General features: G+C 40.4%; 2 protein-coding genes across 2 annotated transcripts; one reads left to right on the top strand and one right to left on the bottom strand.

Annotated features, from left to right (window-relative positions):
* Nucleotides 1–6,223: 6,223 nt before the first annotated feature.
* Nucleotides 6,224–18,051, bottom strand: LOC146164089 (uncharacterized). Its single transcript, XM_083380666.1, has 28 exons — nt 17,905–18,051; nt 16,831–17,041; nt 16,115–16,300; nt 15,541–15,777; nt 14,864–15,049; nt 14,547–14,768; nt 14,247–14,441; nt 13,648–13,865; nt 13,390–13,591; nt 13,054–13,287; nt 12,706–12,888; nt 12,356–12,565; nt 11,958–12,137; nt 11,706–11,853; nt 11,441–11,584; nt 11,191–11,309; nt 10,851–10,995; nt 10,683–10,780; nt 10,507–10,569; nt 8,788–10,020; nt 8,569–8,691; nt 8,250–8,412; nt 7,927–8,038; nt 7,734–7,846; nt 7,347–7,652; nt 6,992–7,121; nt 6,810–6,921; nt 6,224–6,405 (listed from the first exon to the last, which is right to left on the bottom strand). The coding sequence occupies exons 1-28, from the start codon at nt 18,049–18,051 to the stop codon at nt 6,224–6,226; spliced, it is 5,802 nt and encodes a 1,933-aa protein (XP_083236792.1).
* Nucleotides 18,052–20,124: 2,073 nt separating this feature from the next.
* LOC146164088 (uncharacterized) lies at nt 20,125–22,804 on the top strand. Its single transcript, XM_083380665.1, has 5 exons — nt 20,125–20,233; nt 20,883–21,038; nt 21,580–21,738; nt 22,257–22,371; nt 22,723–22,804. The coding sequence occupies exons 1-5, from the start codon at nt 20,125–20,127 to the stop codon at nt 22,802–22,804; spliced, it is 621 nt and encodes a 206-aa protein (XP_083236791.1).
* The last annotated feature ends 323 nt before the right edge of the window (nt 22,805–23,127 follow it).

The following is a 23,127-nucleotide window of genomic DNA, read 5'->3' as shown; positions in this document are numbered from 1 at the left end:
TTGATTTGTAATCAGTGCGAGTTCGCGTCTGGACTACGTCGCAGCGCCGCGTCGTCACGACCTGCTGCCCACGCATTTTTTCCTCTGCCATGTTAGCTGGTAGGCAAAGAGAGACACCAGGGCGGAATTGATGACGCCTATTTCATCGAAAATGAACACAAGATTAAAGGCCAACAACGCGAGACCTAACCATTTTCGCTAGTTAGGGTAACGACTAATTTAGATAATTTCAGAGTACCAATTTGATACCATTACGACCATCAAACAGGGAGCTTTATGTTAGCAGTGTTTTCCTGCACGACTTTTTCCAATTTCCAGTAAAATTGAGCATTGCCCCAAAAATAAACAATAAATCAGCCCATGATAGGTCACGAACTGACTTGAATCTATTTGCCTGCAGTTGTCAGAAGTATTTGATATAGGGGCTGTTATATTTCGTTAATTTTAACGTAGATTTTTCAAACCGTACATTTGCTTTATTGGTTGGATTTGTCGTTATATTTGCAGATGTTTGTTTAATGTTAACTTTTGTTCAGCTATCCCACACACATCGATGTTCCTTGAAAAGTTAATCATTCATCTGAGAGCTGATTTCTGTTCGCCATTTAAAGCAAAACACTGTCGTTGTGAAGTAATGATGACGTCGACCAAACGAGTGGGAAGTGACTTGTCAGCCTTCCAGAGGCCTGCTTACGTATTTGGTTAATGTGAGAAACGTGGCGGAATCGTTGGTAGTTTTAAAGGGGGCATCCTGTACAGTGGCGTAGCCAGCCGAAAATTTTGGAGGGGGTAAAAAAGTTGGAATGTTTTGTTTAGCTCTTAGCATTGTATCAACTGCCGTAACGACAAGTAACAATGCCAGCAAACCGTTTCGAGCAGCAACTGACTGAGTGTTAACGCAATACTCAAAAAACAGTCAATGAGCAAAAACTGTCTGAAAGTAGTAAAAGTACATTAATGTATAGTAAATGTTATAATAACTACATCGTTTGTGACGTAACAATGCATGACAATTGAAGGTGTGGCATGCCTGTGATTGTTGTGATACTGCTTATAAATGCTACAAAACAAATTATTAAGAGGAAAATATTTATAAATTTGGGGGGGGGGGGGGCATGGCCCCTCAGGCCCCCCCTGGCTACGCCTATGATCCTGTAGCACAATGAAATGACGAAACGGGTAAAAATACTCGCATACGAGAGGTGAGTTAAAGCCTGATTTAAAACTTTTTAAACAACGAAATTACATGAAAAAAAAAAGTTCAATGTAAGTTCAGTTATATTTTGTTTAAAATCAATAATATTGTCAGTTTCAATGGACATGATAGCATGGACTTCAGTAAACTTCAAAATGTTCGACTTGATAATGTCTGTCATTTATGCGGGCTTTTGTTTGTTTTATCATTTACTTTTCCTTGTCTAACTAATTTCGATCTCTACCTCCTAAATTTACAAGTAGATGAGACATGTGACTGTGACACATCTGATAATGGACTATGTACAAATACCTATTTATTGCATGTCGCACAATGTGGCCAAAACAATGTTACTTACGTTTAATTTACAATGGATGTATTAATATATGAATTTCTACGTGTGTATTGTTTTTGACGTTTTTTATTGCTTTTTAATGAATCTTACTCCCTTTGCAGGCCGTGCGTTTGGGCACATTTTCATACGGGTTTGTTTAATTGGCAACTTGCAATGTCTCGACTAACAAATGCCTTCTGCTACACAAATCTAAAAATCGCCATCAGGGTAGTCATGCTAATTATCGCAAACATACAAAGCCGGTCGGTCACAGGTTGACGGAACATCCGCCGCTTATCGTCGTGATTCACTTTTCCCGAGGGTAACATTTCGCAATCTGTCGCTTGCGCAAAACCTTTGACGCGTCAAAATTACCCAAGAATTACCACCGTGCGAGAACGGAGAAAGGGCATTTCGGATACGGGTGGTTTGGGGGCGAATAGACACCATTCGGCATATCCTCTGAGAAAGAATCTTCCAATCGCTTTAGAAAAACTTCCCGTAATTGGCCAAATTATATGGAGGCACTGCAGGAAAGTGAACGTTGTATTTGTTCAATGCTAAAACAAGAGAACTGTCCACTTGCGCAAAACGCGTCCTTTATTGTGAACTTGGCCACCATTGTGTATAGATGTTGTTATAAGTTCAGTGTTAAGGCTTCGAGTAAAACAAGTCAAGTAGAGCTTCATCAATATAATACAACTAATATACTTGTAACAAATGTCCGCCCTAACGTATAGCATAATAACTAGAAGAAAGTATATTAACACTAATCAAGTTATTTTGTTAGGGGAAATTGTTTTCACGACAAACTGCTTTCGCAAAAGTGCTTTACAAAAGCTGACCTTTGGAAATTACACTGTGCACACGCTGACGTCAGCTCCAATCGAGGTTTACAACGTTTGCATACTGGATCGATCCAGTTTGCCGAAAAAAAACGCCAGACTGGGTATCAGCCAGTATTGAAGCATGGCTAAAGTCGAAAAAAGAGTACTAAAACTTACGTCACCGACGGGGACAAGCGGTGCCCGTTTACAAGCAACTGAATGAGAAGTCCGTCTTGTTTAGGAGTCTGATCTCAACACGAAAATAATGAAAGCGCTTACTGGCCGGCGCCAGACCAAGCCATTTGACTATCAAGAGCTCGTATGTGACTTGAATAACTACTGATGGTAAACAGGTTGCGCGTTTAAAAGTTCTTAGCCTTGCCAGGTGGCGCCAACGCCCGAGTTTGGATTGTCACCCATTCAAACTGTTATTCTAATGGAAACTGATTCCACCAAAAAAGACAAGGGGAGGAAAGTGAGGTTTATATTACACTTGGTCTCATAAATAACATGTATTTGCTATTAATGTTTAGTTTTATTATTTAGGCAAAAAACTAAAAACTAATTTTTGTCATAATATTTGAACTGTTTTTTTTTCTCCATAACAAGAGAGAGCAAAAATGTGCGACATCTACCGTTGGCCCACTACTGAGTCGCTATAGCTTTATTCCGACGCCAAATGTTTATAAAAAATGAGCACGCGAGATACCTTTCATGACAGTCCTTGCTGTCAGCTGCTTCGGAACGCCGATAACAGATCGCGTCTGAAAGAAAGCCTGCTCGTATTTCTGTAAACAAAAGATTGCGCGTTCCTTTAGCCGGCGTCTTTCAAAGCAGCCAAAGTTTACGATGACAACAGTATCCAGTAGCCTGTTTAATGCTGGCCGTCCTCGCGGCCCGGTGTCAGTTAAATTGCGGAATTTTTCCTGCCACCTGTGCCGTTATTTCCAAACATAGAATTGTAGTCGGGTTTGAAAAGGGTTAAAAGTAAGTTGTCAAAAAATGTATTTTATGCCCGTAATAACTGTAGGACTACAACTATTTATATAGAAGTACAAGTATGCAACATGTGTAATGTTCGTTTAAAGTTTAAATAATTTTCGTCTAGAAAGGACTGTCGAAGCAAACAAAATGTAACCTTCTGGATGTCACTATTTGTCGACTATTCGCAACCTGTTGCAGAATTAGTGCTTAGTGGCATTGACCTCATACGATAATACGATAAACAGGCGGCGGTTGCACCCGAACAGGACCCGCCACTGTAAAGACGGCAAGGAGTTTTCCCACGCTTGCGCCGAGACCGCGCCTTCTCGCAGGTTGTGTGGGCTGGTATTGCCTTTTGCCGCACACCAGGGAGACGTCAGGGTGTCAGCTAATTGCCTTGCATCCAATTTCCTGACCTACGCTTTGTTTGCCCGTGGCATTGTCCCCTCCCTGCAGACTTGGCAGCGGCTTAGCTCTCGCGTTGGGAGGTGATTGTTTACAAGCCGGCTAGCTGCCACTGACCTGGTCTTGCACAAAAGGGAGCTGGTCGGACTCACTGTCATCGCCGCAATGTAAACATGCAACACGACAAGACCGTTACGGATGTTAAAGCTGTTTTTTTGCCTTGTAAAAATAAAAATAACTACTGCAGGAAATTGCCAGACACGTTGATGTTTGTTCTGGAGATTTCATACAATTCGTGTTTAAAATCAGTCGGGATGTAGTTTTTTTACTTTCGACCTGCGTTTTATTGGTTTCCTATGTTATGCACAAGATGGTTTTGTGATATCAGCTTAAAATTCGAACCACTCTCAAATAAACAACTTTTTGCTTATTTTAATAGTAAAACACAACTTGGATAGTTTAGAATATTAAAAGCTTATTTGTTTCACGCAATCAACAAAGGCTATAGTTACGTTTGGCAACGAAAAGGCACGAATAACCCCTATGTATTTTTTAATGTCTCTCTAAATTCGGTGTAGATTTGCGTCTTTCCAATTGGTAATGCAAAATATAAATAAAGGGCCCTTTAACAAACACTTTCGCCTTGTGCAGAAATGATACTTTGGGTGGATAAAAGTTTACAATGATTAACTGGACATAAACCTTTTTTTCTTTATTACAACAGCAAAAATCTATTTGAGCCACAAAATAACTCCTACTGAGTGTCAGGTTTTATGTTTTTAAGATGAGAAGTGGCATCCAACAGAGATATACGGCACATAGCGCAGGTCACTTGTCGTTGTACAAATCGGTGCCTGCCAGGTGGTAGTTACCCTCTTGTTTACGCTTTGGATTTAGGTTTTTCTTAAATGCCTCCTTTTGGCGCTCCTAACGTAATGACAACAGGAAATGGACTGTGAACTGCACACAAAAAGGCGACTTAACTTTGGCAAAGGCATAGCTGCCAGGCACGTCGCAATATAACCTATGATATTTTCCCATAAACATCCAATAGGTTACCGCGAAATAATATACGCAGTCGCAGTTGTCTAATGCCATTTTGACTCATCAATTTGCGTAGTTATGTCTCTCAAACAGTTGATATCTCTTAAAACATTGTATTGAGCCGTGTCGCACCCGTAGAGAAGCGAAGTGGTTTTGCCTTTACAATTTTTATTTGAGATTCGGTTCATTTTAAGGTCGCTTCTAAGATTACTTGGTAGCCCGGCGATAAAACGTAGCAATGCAAAAGTCAAGGGCTCGGAGTTGACTCACATACAATTACTTATATGCTTGGAGCATACATAAGGTGACCGGTATACGGTAATAAGTCGCTTGAAATATTGTTTGTTGTCCCCAATATTTATCACGGGATGCATCTCATGTTTGCACGATGCGAAAATCTGGGAAATGCATTGAATAATTTATGTTTTTGCACAATTAAAACGTTGATTTTTATGGTATGGCTCCCGTGGCTGCGTCGTTGCTTTATCTGCGCGCATTTTACTTGGTATTTATACATAAACCTCCTTCGGCGAAACAAAACGTTAACAAACAATAAAGTCTATTCAAAACGTTAACATAATTCTTCCTATTACTTTACAAGCCTTTGTTTTACGTTGTATTATTTCGAAACAGGAATTACAAAAATTATAATTTCAAAAGAATTATTGCATGCTTGTTCACAACCAGGTGCACTGTCACGGATACATGAAAAACAAAACCGGACACAAACAGCAGTGGTATGCATCGACGTGTCTTAACTAGCGTTTACACTCTCAAAAATGTATTAACTAAACGACTTCGGAAGGATTATTCAAAATAAAAAAAGACTCTTGCAGCTGCCAAATTGCACGTTCGCGCTTGTCGTGAATGGAAATCGACGGGCAATCTTAATCGAAAAACCGCACGTTCGCGTGTGGCACCTTATTTGTGTCGATCAAAGCTAGAATTAAGATACCTTTGCCACTACAGGGCAGACAAGAAGCGGAGCCTTCTGCTGGAAACTAAAAAAAGCAAACGTTAGACGCGCCGGCTTTAACGTCAGTTGATGGCGTGAGAACGTCCAAGGTGTCTCGATGCGGTTACTCGAAGCCAAAGGCCGACGCAGCGCTTGTTTTGGTATAAATAGATCGTGGATTTGTGTTTCACACGCTTTGTAGTTGCCACTAGTCCTGGCAAGCCGAATAAGCGCATGCAGATATTATCGGGTGGAAATTGCGAACAAAGATCGTTAACTAATTTTAAACCTTCCGTAGCTTCAATGGAAATTAAAACTGTCTTGAACTATCCAACACAAAGTGAAAAAAATAGTTTTTAATTTGTAACCGAAAACGTATGGCGATTCAAAATTACAACAAAAGTGATAACGAACAAAGGAACAAGATGTAATATTTCGTAGCAACCCACAAGGGATCGTGAATTAATGGAAGTCCAAAATCAAAGACGGTCATCGTGGAAATCCAGCGGCTCTTCTCCGTTATCTGCCGTTTGATTGCAGACGAGATGAAATTTTAACAACGCGACCAGCACGAGACACAAGAGGAAAAGCAGAATTGCGAACGTAACCAGCATAGGCTTCGTGAAGCTATTCAGGTTTAACGTTACATAATTTTCCTCCCCTGTGATAAAATTGGTTTGTTAAATCAGTTCTGAAAGAGTTTTTACAAAATTGCACTTTATGCATAAAGAGTTGTTTGCATTATGCCCAAAAAGTATCTAGCGGGCTTTTATTCAGCCCTTGGTAATTCCCATGTTTTCAGGGGTGATTTTAGAGTTGAGTATATTTATTACGCGAACTGTTTCATCGTTTAAATTAAATCTTGATGGATAAGGTGGGCGCCAAGTCCTGTAGTAATATTAGTGTATGGGTCCACCTTTTAAGGTTGTAGAACCAATTCGATTAATTAAATACCTCCCAGCAAGAGGAAACTAAAAAAAGCAGGTAATACTACATGACCGTAATCAGGCCGATAAAGAAAAAATGAATAAGTTATGTCAAAATGTGTGTGTAATTAGTTCTTACCGTCGTAACGCCGTGGTTTAATAGTATCCTTATAAACGATTCGCAGTGGACCTTTTATAATCACTTCGTTGTAGGTGGCATCATCATCAATCGAACGTTTCGCACGGTTCATCTGTAAAAATCCACAGAGTTCACCAGGACGTATTCCGGGGTTAGCCAATTCTACTTCCCCAACTACTCACCGAATATATCTTGACGCTGCAGTGAACATATACGTAGTTGCTATCATTCTTCCACTGGACAACTTGGAAACCGATATCAACAACGTTCAGTTCACTTTCCGGGCCCCAAACTTTAATAGCCGGTTGGTCACTATTGAAAATGATAAAACAAAGACTTCTAATTTACCTAAATACAAAACTGTTATTTTCGAGTGAAGGCTTCCTATTGGATTAAAATAATTTTAGCTGAAATCCTATTTTATTAGAGAATAATATGCAATACGAAGAACAGTGAGGAACTAAATTATACCGTAGTGTATTGAGGGAAAGTTCTCTTTACGTAAAACGCGGGTTTCTATGAAAAGCAAGTACATACGTTGGGTAGATGATCATGTTATTGGATTCAGGCCCAGAACTTTGTCTTTGACGAGCGAACCAGCACATTGTGAGACGAGGATATAAAACCTTTGTTTCTTCGTCCTCGTCGTAGGACGACATTTTCGGTCCGAGGTCTAGCGTTACGGTCAGATAAATCATCTCGCCTACTGTGTAGGTTGCAACTCCCGGTTGATCGGAATTCACGAGCAGTCGCGGTTTTCCAGTATTGGGAGGGTTCTTGTGTAATACGGATCGAAGAAGAAAGGTACCAAGTTCGGTCTTTCGCGGTAGTGGATCGCAGCAGCTGCAATCAAGCAATGTTTAAGACAAATTAAAACCTCTTTTCGAAATTAAAATTAACTTCGACATGGTGTTATCCACTTACAAGGGAGCGATGGCTGATTGGACGATATACTCTGTAGGGTAGCTGCACGTCACTTCGGCCACTGGGCGCACAAAGCTGAACATTCTGTTTTCCGTGAAGCGGTCCCACCATATCTAAAACGCAACTACAATGTTAAATCCACGAGAAGGCGATGTAACCTATCAGGTTGGCTGAAATGTTGACTTTTACTTACCCGATTAAGAAAGATTATGCTGGAGCCAGTGTGAAGTACGGTTGTGGTGCAAGAATAAAGGTCCAACTGAATTGTGTAAAAGTCGGCGGTGTCACTCATTCGAAAATAACATCTTCAAAGAATTTGACGATATAAAATTTGTTAAAGGCAGCTTTAAACGTCGTTTTCAGTATCCCCGCGTTATGAACAAATATTTTCTTACGCTCTATATTGTAGATTGTATGATTGTATACAGATTATATCGTTTTAAAATCCAGTGGCACTTTTATACTCTAACGCCTTTGCGGCTATTATATTAAAGCAATATTTAAATCTTTGGTTACCTCGAATTGACCGTAAAAACGGAGACCGGTGCCTGGTCTGCAACGGTCGAGGCATCCACGTAAAATACGCCATTGGAATGTGCTCCATCGTACTCGATCATCAACGATTTCTCCAAGCGAATCACCATTACAGCGTCCGCACCACAGTCGATTTGAGGGGGGCCTGCAAAACGTTTTTCAAAGATAAAGATACGCTAAATTCTATTATTTTTTTAGAAATAAAAACGTTAAAATATAACTGCGCAGAACGCATGAAGCTGGTGTATTTGATCTGAGTAATTAAAGGGAAACTTGTTTACTGAGTTTTGAAACAACTTACGGTGTGAGCAATTTCGTCCAAGGAAACCTTCCTTCTCTAGCGGGGGCCTGCAGTAGTAACCTCCTTCGTGTTTGCAAGACGAAGAGCAAATGCACTCGTTTTCGCAAGGAGATGGGAGGCATACTGCAAAAGTGAAATTGCATTGGACATTGATACCCTGCTAAGAAGAATTTCGATTTCGCAACGAAAAAAATAATGCGTCAAAGACCGTGCTCTTACCATTATTATCTTGAACCACGGTTGATCCAAGTACACCTGCGCTCGACACTCCCGATCCCGAAATAGAATATTCTGGTCCAACTTCAGTTGTAACAGAAGTTAACGGTACTTGTTGCGAAGAAACTCCGTCTTCTGTTGAACTTTCCGATCCTTTAGCGCCCTTGGTGGAATAGGAAATCTGCGAGCCTTTAGCGCCCTTGGTAGAAAAGGAAATTTCAGCATCGCCTTTAAAGCCTTTGGTAGAAACAGAGCCTTTTGCGCCCTTCGTAGAATAGAAACTTTCCGATCCTTTAGCGCCTTTGGTAAAATCAGGGCCCTTTGCGCCCTTGGTAGAATAGGAAATTTCATCATCGCCTTTAAAGCCTTTGGTAGAAACCGAGCCTTTTGCGCCCTTGGTAGAATAGGAACTTTCCGATCCTTTAGCGCCTTTGGTAAAATCAGGGCCCTTTGCGCCCTTGGTAGAATAGGAAATTTCATCATCGCCTTTAAAGCCTTTGGTAGAAACCGAGCCTTTTGCGGCGTTGGTAGAATAGGAAAATTGCGATCCTTTAGCGCCCTTGGTAGAATCAGGGCCCTTTGCGGCCTTGGTAGAATAGGAAATTTCATCATCGCCTTTTAAGCCTTTGGTAGAAACCGAGCCTTTTGCGGCGTTGGTAGAATAGGAAAATTGCGATCCTTTAGCGCCCTTGGTAGAATCACGGCTTTTTGCGGCCTTGGTAGAATAGGAAATTTCATCATCGCCTTTAAAGCCTTTGGTAGAAACCGAGCCTTTTGCGGCGTTGGTAGAATAGGAAAATTGCGATCCTTTAGCGCCCTTGGTAGAATCAGGGCCTTTTGCGCCCTTGGTAGAAGAGGAAATTTCATCATCGCCTTTAAAGCCTTTGATAGAAACCGAGCCTTTTACGGCGTTGGTAGAATAGGAAATTTCATCATCGCCTTTAAAGACTTTGATAGAAACCAAGCCTTTTGCGCCCTTGGTAGAAAAGGAAATTTGCGATCCTTTAGCGCCCTTGGTAGAACCCGAGCCTTTGGTAGAATAGGAAATTTCAGCATCGCCTTTTACGCCCTCGGTAGAATAGGAACTTTGCGTTGTGCTGTCAGCCTTTCGTTGCCCTTCTGTTACTACATCAGTAAGATCTGGTTGTTGAAGCAAATTGTGGAACTTGAACCAAGTTTCATTGATGACAGATCTTAACTCACCAGTTGATGTTCCCGGCTGTTCCATTCTTCCTCCTATTGATGGAATCAGCGTCCGACAAGAGAGTCCGCATCTTCCGTCGCAGGAACAATGCTGACCCGCCCTGCACTGTCCGGCGTGGACACAGGCAGGCCCGCATGTCCGCCGTGGTAAAGAACGAGGGCAACACACTAAAATGTAGTTTTTTTAATTCTAATATTGGACATTATGCTTCGCGATTTTACGCCGAATATTTGGGTAATTTATCTGCTAGTTGAAAGTATCTTACCGCTAGTGGGATGGGTGATGAGAAGACAAGAAGCTGAGCATGGTCCATCGCAGAGGCACTTTTGCGTAAACCCACAATCCTGATTAGTGTCGCACCTCGGGCCACAAACTTTATGGAAAGGCGTTGTTGTTGTAACGATTGCCGCGTCCGTTAGCGTTAGCGTTACAGTCGGTGTTGAAGAACCAGAAGCTGTCAATGTTATGCACGCTTAGCGGCATTTCAAAAATATAAGCGTTAAAACTGCGGAACTTACCATGTTGGTCGGGGTTGGCGTGAGCTTCACCCATATTGTTTTCTTGAGAATACTGATGTTCACCTACAAGTAGTAAAGAAAAAAGAGGGCAACATGACAATAATGAATGATTTTAAAACTACTGGTCGTAAAAGATATAACATACTTTTTTTCGAAAAATATGAAGACATACCTACCCCCTCGTTCGCAAACAGCGTCGTTAAGTATCAACTCTTGGTTGCTTTTTGATTCGTGGTTTTGGGGAGCAAGCCTGGCCCTGATAACAGCTACCATTCTACATGTTCAAAAAATTAAGGTATTAAGGTTATGTGCTACATACAGTAGTTGTTAAATTCAACAATTACCTGGTAACAATCTGTATTTGTTGTTTCATGAGAAGCCAACCCCCGTATGCACGACATCTTGCCAGTGCCTCCATCCATTGGATTTGGCCGGGAATCGTCATCTGCTCGATTCCGCTGCCAGTGGCGACCCAGTTGTTTAAAGTTGCTATTAGAGAGGACATAGTGTTTGATTATAAACAGTAAAAAGATGGGATAGATAAACTACTCTAGGGTTAAATATTGGAATAGTGTTTTAATTGCTATGGCAGCCACATGAACCGCAAGATGTTAAAGTCGTCAAAATTGTGCTTGTGCTTCACTGTAAGTGGTCACAATTGTTGGTTTTCAATTTGTTAACCACCTTTTTCGCATAAAGCGTAGTGCCGTCCCTTCTGACAATCGTCGTCGTTCCAAGTACGCTGAAAATCGTTTGACACGAACGCACAATCGTTGTTGTCGTCAGAAGTAAAAGCCTTCAAACTTTAAGGATAACGTGTTAGGAGTCGAACAAATCACGGTATAACAAATCACATATGCTAGATATAAAAAGTATGTGTTCCAGAACACTGGCAGTAGGCTAGTAAACATTCCCAATGGTACGTTTTACTTACGTTCCAAGCGCCTCCAGTAATTCCGGATCGTACATTTCTGGATGCAAAACGTCGCCAGTCTTCCACAACCAGAAGGATTCTTCGGCGTGGTCGGTCAGCCCAAACCAATAAGAATGGCCGGGCGTCATATAGTCTTTAAGTTTTCTAAAAAAAAGATTGCTTTCAAAGAAGAGGTACACACGACCAAGAAACGCGGTGTGAAACGCTGTATATCAGCAGTGTTTATATTTTGGTGTTACTTTGCAAATACACATAGACAGCTCACTTGTAAAGTTTCTCTTCACGGACACCAGATGTCGCTAGCCAGCCTCCTTTGCTAAAGCAAAATCTTTCGCTGTCATAGAAAGACAGAAGCTCGTTGCCGAACAAGAAACTTTTGTCGCTGATGGATAAAGTCCAGGGATTGTTGGAAGCTTAGGAAAAAAGAACAGGATGGATATGTCACATCATTTATAAAGTGACCCACACCACTCAATACCTACCAGGCATAACTAAAACAATTAACGTTTTTTCTCACCTGTTTGTGGCACGCAGTTCGGTAGCGCAGTGCTCCAGACTTGGTTTCCCTCACAATAAACGGGATCCACTTTGTCCAGTTGGAAGCCTCGGTCGCACCGAATCTCAATTTGAGCGTTAGGTAGCAAAGAGTTCGAAACCACAAACCCGTTCGGGATTTCGAAGCTCACTGTGCAACCGGCTGCGACAAGGAAACAATAATAAAGCTAAGCTACATTATGACTTGACTAAAGACTATTATTAGTCTAAATATTGCTCTAATTGGGACGGTATGACAACGACTAATTACTAGGACTTCTCCCACTATAAAATAACTGGTTTAAAATGCTGTAGATTATCAAGGCTAGCGGCACAAGGCACAGTTAAATTAAAATTGACCATGGTAAGTTTGTTTCTTACAGAAAACGCACACTGGCGCAGCGTAGTTCCACTTGCCGGTTTGTGGCATGCAAGTCCTCTTTCTCGGACCTACCAAAGTGTACCCAAAAGCACAGGCATAGGACAGAACGTCGGTTCTGGGCTGCGATCCGGAGTTGAGCGAGCAGGAACGACAGAGCGACAGAAAACCGTTATTCGGCGGCTCGGGAACCGGGCAGAAAGTTTGTGGCCCTGAATAATAGGATTATTTATTGAAGTGAAACATATAGGCTTTCGTTTTGTGGCGATTTAAAAATATGGTATAAGGAACGGAAAAATTATTTGCGTCGCCAAAACAAAAATTGTTTTTCAGTGATTCATAACATTCTTACCAATGGGGACACATGTCGGCTGAATCCCGTCATAATTTCCATCAATCTGGCACGTGCGCCGGCTGCTGCCAACCAAGTTGTATCCGGGGTGGCAAGTGTACGATGCCACACTGCCAGGGCCCCAGCCAATAACCGTGGAATGCCCGTTCGACAGCAGGCCAGCAAAACCACAGTCCAGAACTTCTGCAACAAGCAGAATTGGCGTTTTCGACTAACGCTTTTAGTTTCAAGGATTAACAATTTTAAGAGACATCAACATGTTAGCCTTTTATTTACCATGCCACACCGCACTACCTAACGGATAAACTTGCAACAGTATTATTATACAGGATGGATAAATGAATTCACCTCTACATTGCACTAGACTGCCGGACCACGTGCCATCCGGTAAACAAGTTTTCTTGTCGTTGGCGGACTCCGTTAGGACGAATCCCGCTTTACAGCCATATTGGAATACGTCGCCAACGGTGTAGCGTACGTTTACTTCAGCGTTGTTACCGGCTGCGTTTGATGCGGACAGGTCCCCAACTAATTTATACCAGCCGTTGATAATTGGCGGTGGTGACCAGCAAAACGGTGTGGCTAAAATAGATTGAAGATTAAATTGTGTTTCTTTGAACAGCAAGAGTAGCCTACATACAACTGGGTCGATTGCCGGGAATTAAATTGGCTCTCTTAACGAACCTTGTGATCTCAAACAAGAAGGTTCCCTTCCGCTCCAAGTCCCGTCGTTCTGACAAGTTCTCTGACGATCTCCAACCAAAGTGTAACCTCTGTTGCAGAGATAGCTGACGATCGAACCGGGTCCGACGACGTTGTCCTTTTGGGCCACTCCGTTCAATATAGCCATGGAAAGTTTATGGCATTTCTCTCTCGTTTCTAAAGCGTACGTGTCAATGTTACCAACTAATGCAGAGTGTTTGATACTATGTTCTTACTTATACACTGAAGTGATACCCCATCCCAGTTGCCGTCGTTCAAACACTTCTTTTTCGTGATGTCAGAGTTGAGACGGTAACCTCTGATGCAGCCGTACTGAAAAACGTCACCCACAGCATAACGTTTGTTGATATCTGCGTTTTCGCCGATGGTGCCGCTTGACTGATCCCCAACTAGCTTATACCAGCCGTTGTAGATGGATGGTGGAGACCAACAAAAACCTGAGAAAAACGGGGATTTAAGATACGCATTTTTCGCCAATTTTAAGCTTCTGAGATTTATTAAGATTATATAATTATGGTAGTGTTATGAATGTAGCAATATATGGGACAATTAAGATTAAACAATGTAAAACGGTCTAAGTTAATATTTCTTGCGCTAGATTTAACTTCGAAGTCCACATAAAGCATATAGTTTTCGATGTGAACGTTGATATATGTTTTATAGGGTCAGAAGTTAATATATATTTTATTAATGTGGGTTTTTCGGATTATGTAGCTTCAGTCAAACGTTCACGATGTCAACAAACCAACACAAGCTTTTCGTACAGTGTGCAGTGTTCTTTCGTAACTCAACAATTTTGACAGTAATAATTACGGTACCTTTAACTTTAACACAAGTCGGTTCAATCCCGCTCCAGCTCCCATCGCGCTGACAAGTTCTGAAATTATCTCCAACCATCTGGAACCCTCTGACGCAATCGTAGCGAACAGTGGAACCGGGTGTAATGGTGCCGTCCAACAGAGTGATTACTCCGTTTGCTATATCCGTCAGCCTCTCACACTCTAATCTTGTTTCTGTATCATCAAAATAAGGCGATTTATTTTAATGGTTTTGAATGTTTGAGGTAGAGATTGAAAAAAATGCGAAAAGTCTTGTGTTTTGTGAAACGTGATACCCACTTATACATTGTAGGTTGTCTCCAGACCAGGTGCCTCCTGATAAACAAGTTTTCGTCGAAACAGAAGAGCTCAGTTGGTATCCTCTCGAACATCCGTACTGAAACTTGTCGCCAACTGCATAGCGTTGGTAGTTTTCAGCGTTTTCGCCAACGGAATTACCGAATTGATCTTGAACCAGTTTGTACCAACCATTCGGAACCGGTGGCGGTGACCCGCAAAAACCTTTAAATATTACAGCTTAATTAGGGTTTGCATATTTTGGCGCAGCAGCCCGAGCCCCGTCATTAGTAGTATTATCGAGGAAAATCCCTACTAACCTTTAGCATCGCATCTCGGTTGTTCGCCGCTCCAGGTGAGGTCTGCCAGGCAGATGCGGGTGTGAATACCCACCATTGTAAAAGAGGAATGACAAAAGTAAACGGCCGCACTTCCCTGCACAAGACCGTTGTGCCGCACGCCTCCATTCCTAATTGATGTAGGTTGAGGACATTTGAGGGGTGCTGCTGCGAACAACAAGAATAGAACAAATATGTCACCTTCGACGGGTTGATACATTTTAATCAAAATCTGCATCTTTAATGCAGTTAAACAAATGCAATGCAGTGCGGCAACACTTCTTGCATTTTAGTTAATTACACCAAATATTTATAGTACTCACCCTAGGAAAGCCACTGGCCAAATGTAATAGTTTTACAAAAAATACCAAAGCCAAGCTTACGAGGTACGAAACAAGTTCTGCCGCCGCATTTTCGTTGGTGGCAGGAGCAGATTTCATTCTGATTACAACCAGAACTGTCATCGCAAGTTCTTCCGCATCGTAAATTTTCAGGAAGAGGAGTACAAGCTGAATCCAATAGCAAAAACATTTTAGTCCGGCTCAGTCTTGGCGGATGAGCAGGATGTTAAATGTTGCACGTCCGCTATATTAACTACTTTTTAAATGCATAACAGCCTACTTCACTGTCAGTTGTGGTCGAAAATCCTTTGTACTTACCGAAGCACGACATGGGCGCACCCGACCATGTGTTTGCTTCAATGCAAGTCCATATTGGGTTGGTGGAGTTCAGATTAAAGCCTGCGTTGCAGCGATACTGCACTGTGTCTCCTATAGACCACTTGATCTTGATACTTTCAGCAGCTGATGCTCCGTTTGGCGGGCGGGATGGCAAGGGCTTGATGCTAACTTGTCTGTATATTCCGTTGACAAGGTTGGGTGGATTTTCGCAAAATTCTGTTAAAAAAAACAAGCAAAACCTGACACAGTCAACCAGGGTTTGTCTACGGGACGTGCGATGAAATGTTTAGAGCACCGATCGGGCATTGCCCATAGTAACTAAAAAACAGGTGTTATCCATAGTTTTATCGAAGGTAGTTCGGGGATTACCATTTAATTTTATTTTTTCTTCTGAAAAAAGCTTTACTTCGCGAGAGTGTACAACCAAACTTATTTAGATCTCGCGCGCGAGGAAAATTTTTACTATAACCAACGAGCAATTCGAACAACTATCATCCAGAGCACGATAGAAAACACTACCACCCTTACTTAAAAATAAAAAAAATATGTTTACCTTTGGTTTTCTGTGCACATCTTGGCTTGCTTCCACTCCAAATCCAGTCTTCTTTAAGACAGCGACGTGTCTTGCTTCCAACGAGCGCGTAACCCTTCTCGCACTCATATGACGCAAGTGCGCCCTCTCCTCTTCCCACCGAGCGAACCTTTCCGTTTGGAATGTTTTGCAGCTCGGGACATTGGGCTGAATGTTAATTGATAATATTTTCCAACAGTTGCATGCTTCTACTAGATCCCTGATTTGATCAATTCATTTCGGTAATAGTCTTTTCGATGGAACCAGTATACTATTATATGAATGCCGTTATTGGTGAAAATACTACTTCCAATGGGCTTTATCACAACATGTTTAAAATAACGACATTAGAACATACATTCCTCTAGTATTGGAATTTGTGCAATAACAACTTACAGCTGGGTAAAAAGCAAGAGGCCTCTCCACATCTACGTGCATAGCACGAACAGATACTGTTGGCGCCGCATTCGTAGCTAGCCTGGCATGGCGTTCCGCAGTCGGCATCACTTGGCAATGGAGTGCATGCTGAAATTAAGTAACTGTCTAGTGTACAATTTTCCATACATGGGTAATAAAAATGGTGTTGCCATGAAATGTCGAAAGCCGGTAAGCGTCCGGATTGAAAACTCGCATACACTTATTTGTTGTAAACACAAATGCATAAATATAGGTTGTCTGTGTTAATGCTGATTGCTTACGGAGACACGACATCGCCTGACCACTCCAAGTGTCTTTTTCCACGCAAGTCCAGACTGGATTGCTGGTATTCAGACTGAAGCCTCGGTTACAGCTGTACTTCATTTTATCTCCGATGCGCCATCGAATATCGCTGGGTGCAAAGGAGGCGTCCGCTCCTGGTGGTATGACTACGACAAATTGATATTTGCCGTTTACCAGGCTCGGGGGTCGCTGGTTGCAAAAATCTATACATGAGAAATAAATTGGTTAAATGTGAAGTTCATTGTACGAGATTCAGTCACTGAATAAATGTAAAAACCTTACACAATACCAATAACAATTATAAAAAGCAAACGTAGACAAATAGAACTTGTTTTACTAAAAAAAAAATATGTTTTCCTTGAATTTAAATAACATCGAATTTAGACAAGAGTCCACTGACGCAGACCGAGTCTTGTTTATTTGGTGTTAGATAGCAATATTCTGACAAGGCCACACTCTATGCTAGAGAGAGTTGTGACACCCAGCAGGGCTAGAGACAGGGACTAGACACGAAGTCTGTTTTTCCACCCACGGATTGTGGGTGGCCGAGTTTTGACCCCCTATAACTGGTTTGCTGTTTCAAGTACAATTGCCAGACTCTTGGGCCGTTGGGAATTGGGGATAATTGGGGATAATTAACTTCGCAGACCTGTATCGGAGCAGTAAATTTCTATTAAAAGATTTACTCGGTGAAACTGCGATTCGTACCTTCTAGGCCAGACGAACAAGAGGGAGTGGGATGGCTCCAATTAAAATCCGAACCACACGTTACGACCTCGGAACCTTTAAGTTTGTAGCCCTTGTTGCAACTGTAGCTTGCCACACTACCCACATCATATCCGTTGCTCAATGAAAAGAATCCATTTTCAAACTCACCAAAATCAGGACATTTGCCGGCTGTTTGAAAATTCAAGAGGACTTACGGCTATTTCAATAATGGTCAATAATTAAACAAAATAAAGCGTTTTTTGACGTATTAAAAAATTAAGCCACATTTATTTGCATGTTTTTACTCGTAACATCGAAAACTTAAATAACTATAGGGTAAATACCAGAACAGACTGGAGAAGAACCACTCCAACTACCGTCCACACGACATACACGAATGGAAGTAAAGCTGAGTTGATAGCCGACGTTGCATTCAAACGTAATATCATCGCCTGGGGAACGGTGGTTAAGCACTGGGACAAGTCGGCCATTGTTAATCGCAGGCAAGTCCTCGCACACTAAAATGTAGCATAGTGTTAATACGTGGCCATTTGTTCAATGTGGTGGTAAGGTTCTCTAAGCAGTGGTCGGCAAACATTTGTCGCGGTCTAAAGTACTCTTTTTAGAGCTATTGAATGCCCACTATGTAAAACCACTACGAAAACAGTGGCCCGAAAACACTGCCATGCCATAATGTGAACATTGAAAACACGAAAAATATACGCGCGGATCGCAAAAAATTTTGCACTAACATATAGGCTATTTAAAGTTGGAAAAAAATAGTTCGACAGGTTCTAATGACAACGCGTGGCACTTGGGTCTGAACCACATCGAGACGATATAAAAATTCAGACCCACAAACTTTTAGAATAAAATGCAATACGGCTATTACGCGGCTCACAACTACATGATTACAATAAGCTATTCAAAAGTAACTCGCGGCCCAACCACAAGTAACTCGCGGCCCAACCACAGTTTGCCGACCAGAACTGTATTAAAGCAATCAAGAGCAAATCGTGCTGTAAGACAACGTTTTTTGCTCGCCATCGCAATAATGGATTACACAAGTCAACTCTCAACACATATGGGGTCTTACAGATGTTTCTTGGATTGGTACAGGTAAATCCGTCACATGTAGTAGTGCATATGCACGACATCGGGCTATTGCAGAAAATATTGCTGAAACAGCGTCTGTCGCAACGGACGCCAGGTCGTAAGGCTGGGCATGCTAAAACGACAAAGGTGGCCGATTTATTTGCAATTGTCTGTATATCACCGGTACTTCAACTCAGAAAATAGTTTAACAGTTTGGGATTATCTTTAGCGGACTATACGTTTTAAGTTGATGTAAGAGAAAAAATTTTCTTAGTTGTAACTTAAAATTATTTAAAATACCTTGTGCGTTTGCTCGAAAAAAAGTTTCCAGAAGTACCAAAAAAGAAATTAACCTGAGGAGGAATTAAAACGTAATTTAGTTTTTTTTATTTTCTTTTTAAAGTTTTTTTTTTATTTATTTAACTATTTAAAATTGGCTTTCATAAGTTGACATTAAATCACTATAAACGTTATTTTCCCTACGTCTACGTAAGAAAACTAAAAACTCACCGAAAAAACATAATTCAAACTAAAAAAAGAAAATTTAATGCACCACCACACAACAGAAATAAACATAGGAATGAAGCAGTGAGCTTACAAAAACAGAAACCCTGTTCTGACGTTCCTTCCGAAATGCTGGAATGTTGATTGGTGACTGGCGGCAGCACGAGGTGTTTGATTAAAAAGCCAGAGGCACGTTTCAAAAACGTTTCAGGCTTGTCGTAATATATTTTTCCATCTTTGATTGAACTGATGACCACGAACTTGCGGTAGTGTTGGATTTCCTACGAACATGTCTTTCTTACACAGTATTATATTTATTTGATAAAGTCAAAACCGAAAACGTTATATGATATAGGTCGACTATTTTCAAAATGGGAATCATTTTATCACCAAACTCTTCATTGATGTATCTTTGAATTAGAATAGACGGTTACAATGTTCTAGCGGTTAATTGTTTAGCCTTAGCCTACAAATGTACGTTGTAAAAATTGTGCTGCCTGGAGTATTTTGTTAATACAAAATAGCCTACCAATGCTAATATGATTAAAGTTTTTCTGCAAAAAGGGTTTGATGTATATGCTATACGATGCGCAAATATTAAAATAATTTTACAAAACAAATTGAAGAAATGTTTTTGTTATATAAATATATGAAAGAGCAGTTCAAAAAGATTAACGCGTATATATCACGAGTGACATGTAAGATTAAATTGCTTTTAATCGTGCCCGCGAGCCATCTCCCAGTGAAAACAATAATGTACAAATTGCAATGCAATTATCTTGGTTTATACTAATTTGACAACAACTCGATTCCAGGGCGATCATAAAAACAAGTTTTAGAAAGTCGCTTGTTTCTCTTTTGTTTGGACAAGTGTGCGACCAGAACCTACAGTCATGTTACGAAAGAACCGTGATTGCTATATACCCTAAAAAGGTTTAGTTGCTATATAACCTATAAGCAAATAAATGTGTAAACCCGCTAGTACGCCTGAATGGGTTGTCTTGGTCTACCTGTTGTTAATTCCGCGACATAGCCTAAGCGACAAGGTTGGCAAACTTGTTCTAGAAAAACGAGGTAAGATATTTGGAAAATGTGAGAGATATTTTTAAACGCACAAAATATAAAATTCAATTATAAGTTAACAGCTGATCGGTTAAGAAAAAGATTATTGGAAAATGCGTTTCAGTTGTTAAGACGGCAATATTGTACAATAAATCCAGACATAAGGTATAGTAAGGATAGCAGAATAGAAACATTCGTTAGTTGCAATTAGAATAAACCTTAGTTAGTCGGTAAGCAACTTTAGCTCTTTCAGGTGAGCATTTTAACAATCATTATTTATTTTTTTAATTAGACATTTTAATTTTGGTTAGGGAAAATGCAAGCTGCAACCTGTTCTAATAAACAGTTTTATTTTCTATTTGAGGAGTTAGGATCATTATTTAACCTGTAAACCAGACACATTATTAAACAGCATTAGTAATTTACGTGGTTTGACATTTTTTTAGTAAAACTGCGCAAGGTAACAAGGTTTAAGAAGGTACGCGGCGAGGTAAAAAATGACAATGTTACGAAACGGAAAACGCCGTGACGTGAATAAGGCTGAAAACCACTGATCTAGGCCATAATCTAGACTTTTACTTCTTTCTAAATATTTAATTGTTTATGGCTTAAGTTTAATGATTTTGAAACGAATAACATATTACACGTCATACAAATGCAGAGTGCAAAGCCTACCAATGTACAGTGCCCATTCAGAAGAGAATCGATTGTGCACGCGGGGAAACTTCGAGAGACGAGTGCTTATCTCGCGGCTGCTGCTTCGACAACTCAAACTACAACACCACCTGGTGTTTCAAAGGGCTGGCCCTGCCGGAAGGTGTTTATTTTATGGTGGAAATATGTGTTTATTTTATGGTGAAAATCGATTTATCCATTATATGAAGCGTGGAACTACGCAGACCTTGTTGAGATACTAATTAACTACCTGCGTTGATTGTTATAATTAGCTTTAATCACAATTATGAAAATAATTTAGCAATGATTCAGAAAATATTTTGCAGGAACAAAACACACCCAACTTTGTGCTTATAAGAACTAGTGCGGGACAGTATTTACTTGCGTTGATTGTTATAATTAGCTTTATTCACAATTACGAAAATAATTTAGCAATGATTCAGAAAATATTTTGCAGGAACAAAACACACCCAACTTTGTGCTTATAAGAACTAGTGCGGGACAGTATTTACTTGCGTTGATTGTTATAATTAGCTTTATTCACAATTACGAAAATAATTTAGCAATGATTGAGAAAAAATTTTGCAGGAACAAAACACACTTAAGTTTGTGCTTATAAGAACCAATTCGGGACAGTATTTATGTACTCTATTCTTGGTAGGTTATCTTGAAAGTTTTTTTAGGGAGATGTCCACACGGAGAATGCCAAGTGATGCCCGAGCGCCGCCAAGCGTGTCCGCTACTGGAGGGCCTAAAATACGTGACTCTCCGCCAATGCGAATCTGCTGGTTGTTGCTACGACGAGGATAACTATGGTTCCCCAATATGCTTCAAACGCAAAAGTAAGAGGCACCAAGCTTTCCAATATTAACTGCTCTTATACGCTCAGCAAATTCCCTTTAAGGTTCGATACATTTCAAGCAGGGTCTGTAAACACTTGGTTTACAACGTATTCAACAATAAATTAGAAAAAATAGGATTTAAGCCAGTGTTTCTCAACCTTTTTTCGCGGCGACCCAAATTCTAAGCGTAGATATAACCAAAAAGCTTTGGTGGTGACCCAATTCTCTTTACTCGTTGTTTTGTAATCTTAGTGTAAACACAACACAATAAAGACAATGGCGTTAATAAATTCGAATTCAATTAATATTCATGTCTTTGTATTGCTTCCGCAAATTTTCTTGAATTTAGGGGAAATCTTGCTCAGAACCAATTTCAAAATTAAAAACGTAGCGTGTAGTAGGCCTAACTGTTTTAGCCGCGTAAGGTTATATTAAAGGTGATGCCAATATTTACAAATGGGTAACCTTCTGCGCATATTGGTTAGTAGAGAAATAAAACATGGCTATGTTATTTCTAGTTTATCCAATTGGGTACCCAGGAATGCACATTTTGTATTCCAATCTGTTGATGAGAGGCTGCAATAGCGTGAATCCATTTGAAAGACAGTACTGTGGACATACAGACTGTTCAAGGTAACAAATATATCACTTTATGTCATCTTCGCCCAAATGTTGTCTTGTTAAGCATGTGTAGGCCTATTGTATGTATTTCTGGTATCAACTAATGACCTATAGAATAACTATTTAACCATATAACGAAAACAATATTCTTTTCAAATGGAAAAAACGAGAAAAATTATATAAAAAAAAAAAGATATAAAATTTTGCTCGGGTGCATTGCTATATTTACCCGAAGTAACAATGATTATTCAAATTATTTACAAAAAACGTGTGTAACATTCAAGATTTTTCTCTAAATGGCAACCAGCTATAAGAGATTGTTCTCTGTTGGCTTATTAATTGCCTACCCTGTTTCGTCCGTAGAGAGCAATGCTTAAGATGGAGATGCTGTTGGATACCAATATTACTGGAAGGACCGCAGTGCTTCAAACCCTCACTATGGTGAATACAGGACTTCACTGTTTTACAAATATTACTAATAAACAATAAACACGGTAAAGGTAGTTTTATTAACGTTAAGAAGCAAGCCTTTTTGATAAAAGCGGGGTCAAAAAGGAATGTACCAGTAGACCACTAAGTAATTAACACAAAAAACGAAATTATCGAGACGGGAATGCTATGGCTTTTTATACTGCTTCTGCTTCAGTACAAAACTTAACCGAAGGCAATTACCAAAATCGTGTCCACCAAATTTTTAATTCAATGGTTTGCAGTTTATATGTAAAGCAGGGCTCCGTATATTGAAGTTCGAAAACAACTCGTGTCCGT

The sequence above is a fragment of the Ascidiella aspersa genome, chromosome 2, assembly GCF_963924565.1.
Source record: "Ascidiella aspersa chromosome 2, kaAscAspe10.2, whole genome shotgun sequence".
Classification (NCBI taxonomy): domain Eukaryota; kingdom Metazoa; phylum Chordata; class Ascidiacea; order Phlebobranchia; family Ascidiidae; genus Ascidiella; species Ascidiella aspersa.
Note: the sequence above shows the minus strand (reverse complement) of the source record. Positions and strands in the feature narration are given on the sequence as shown.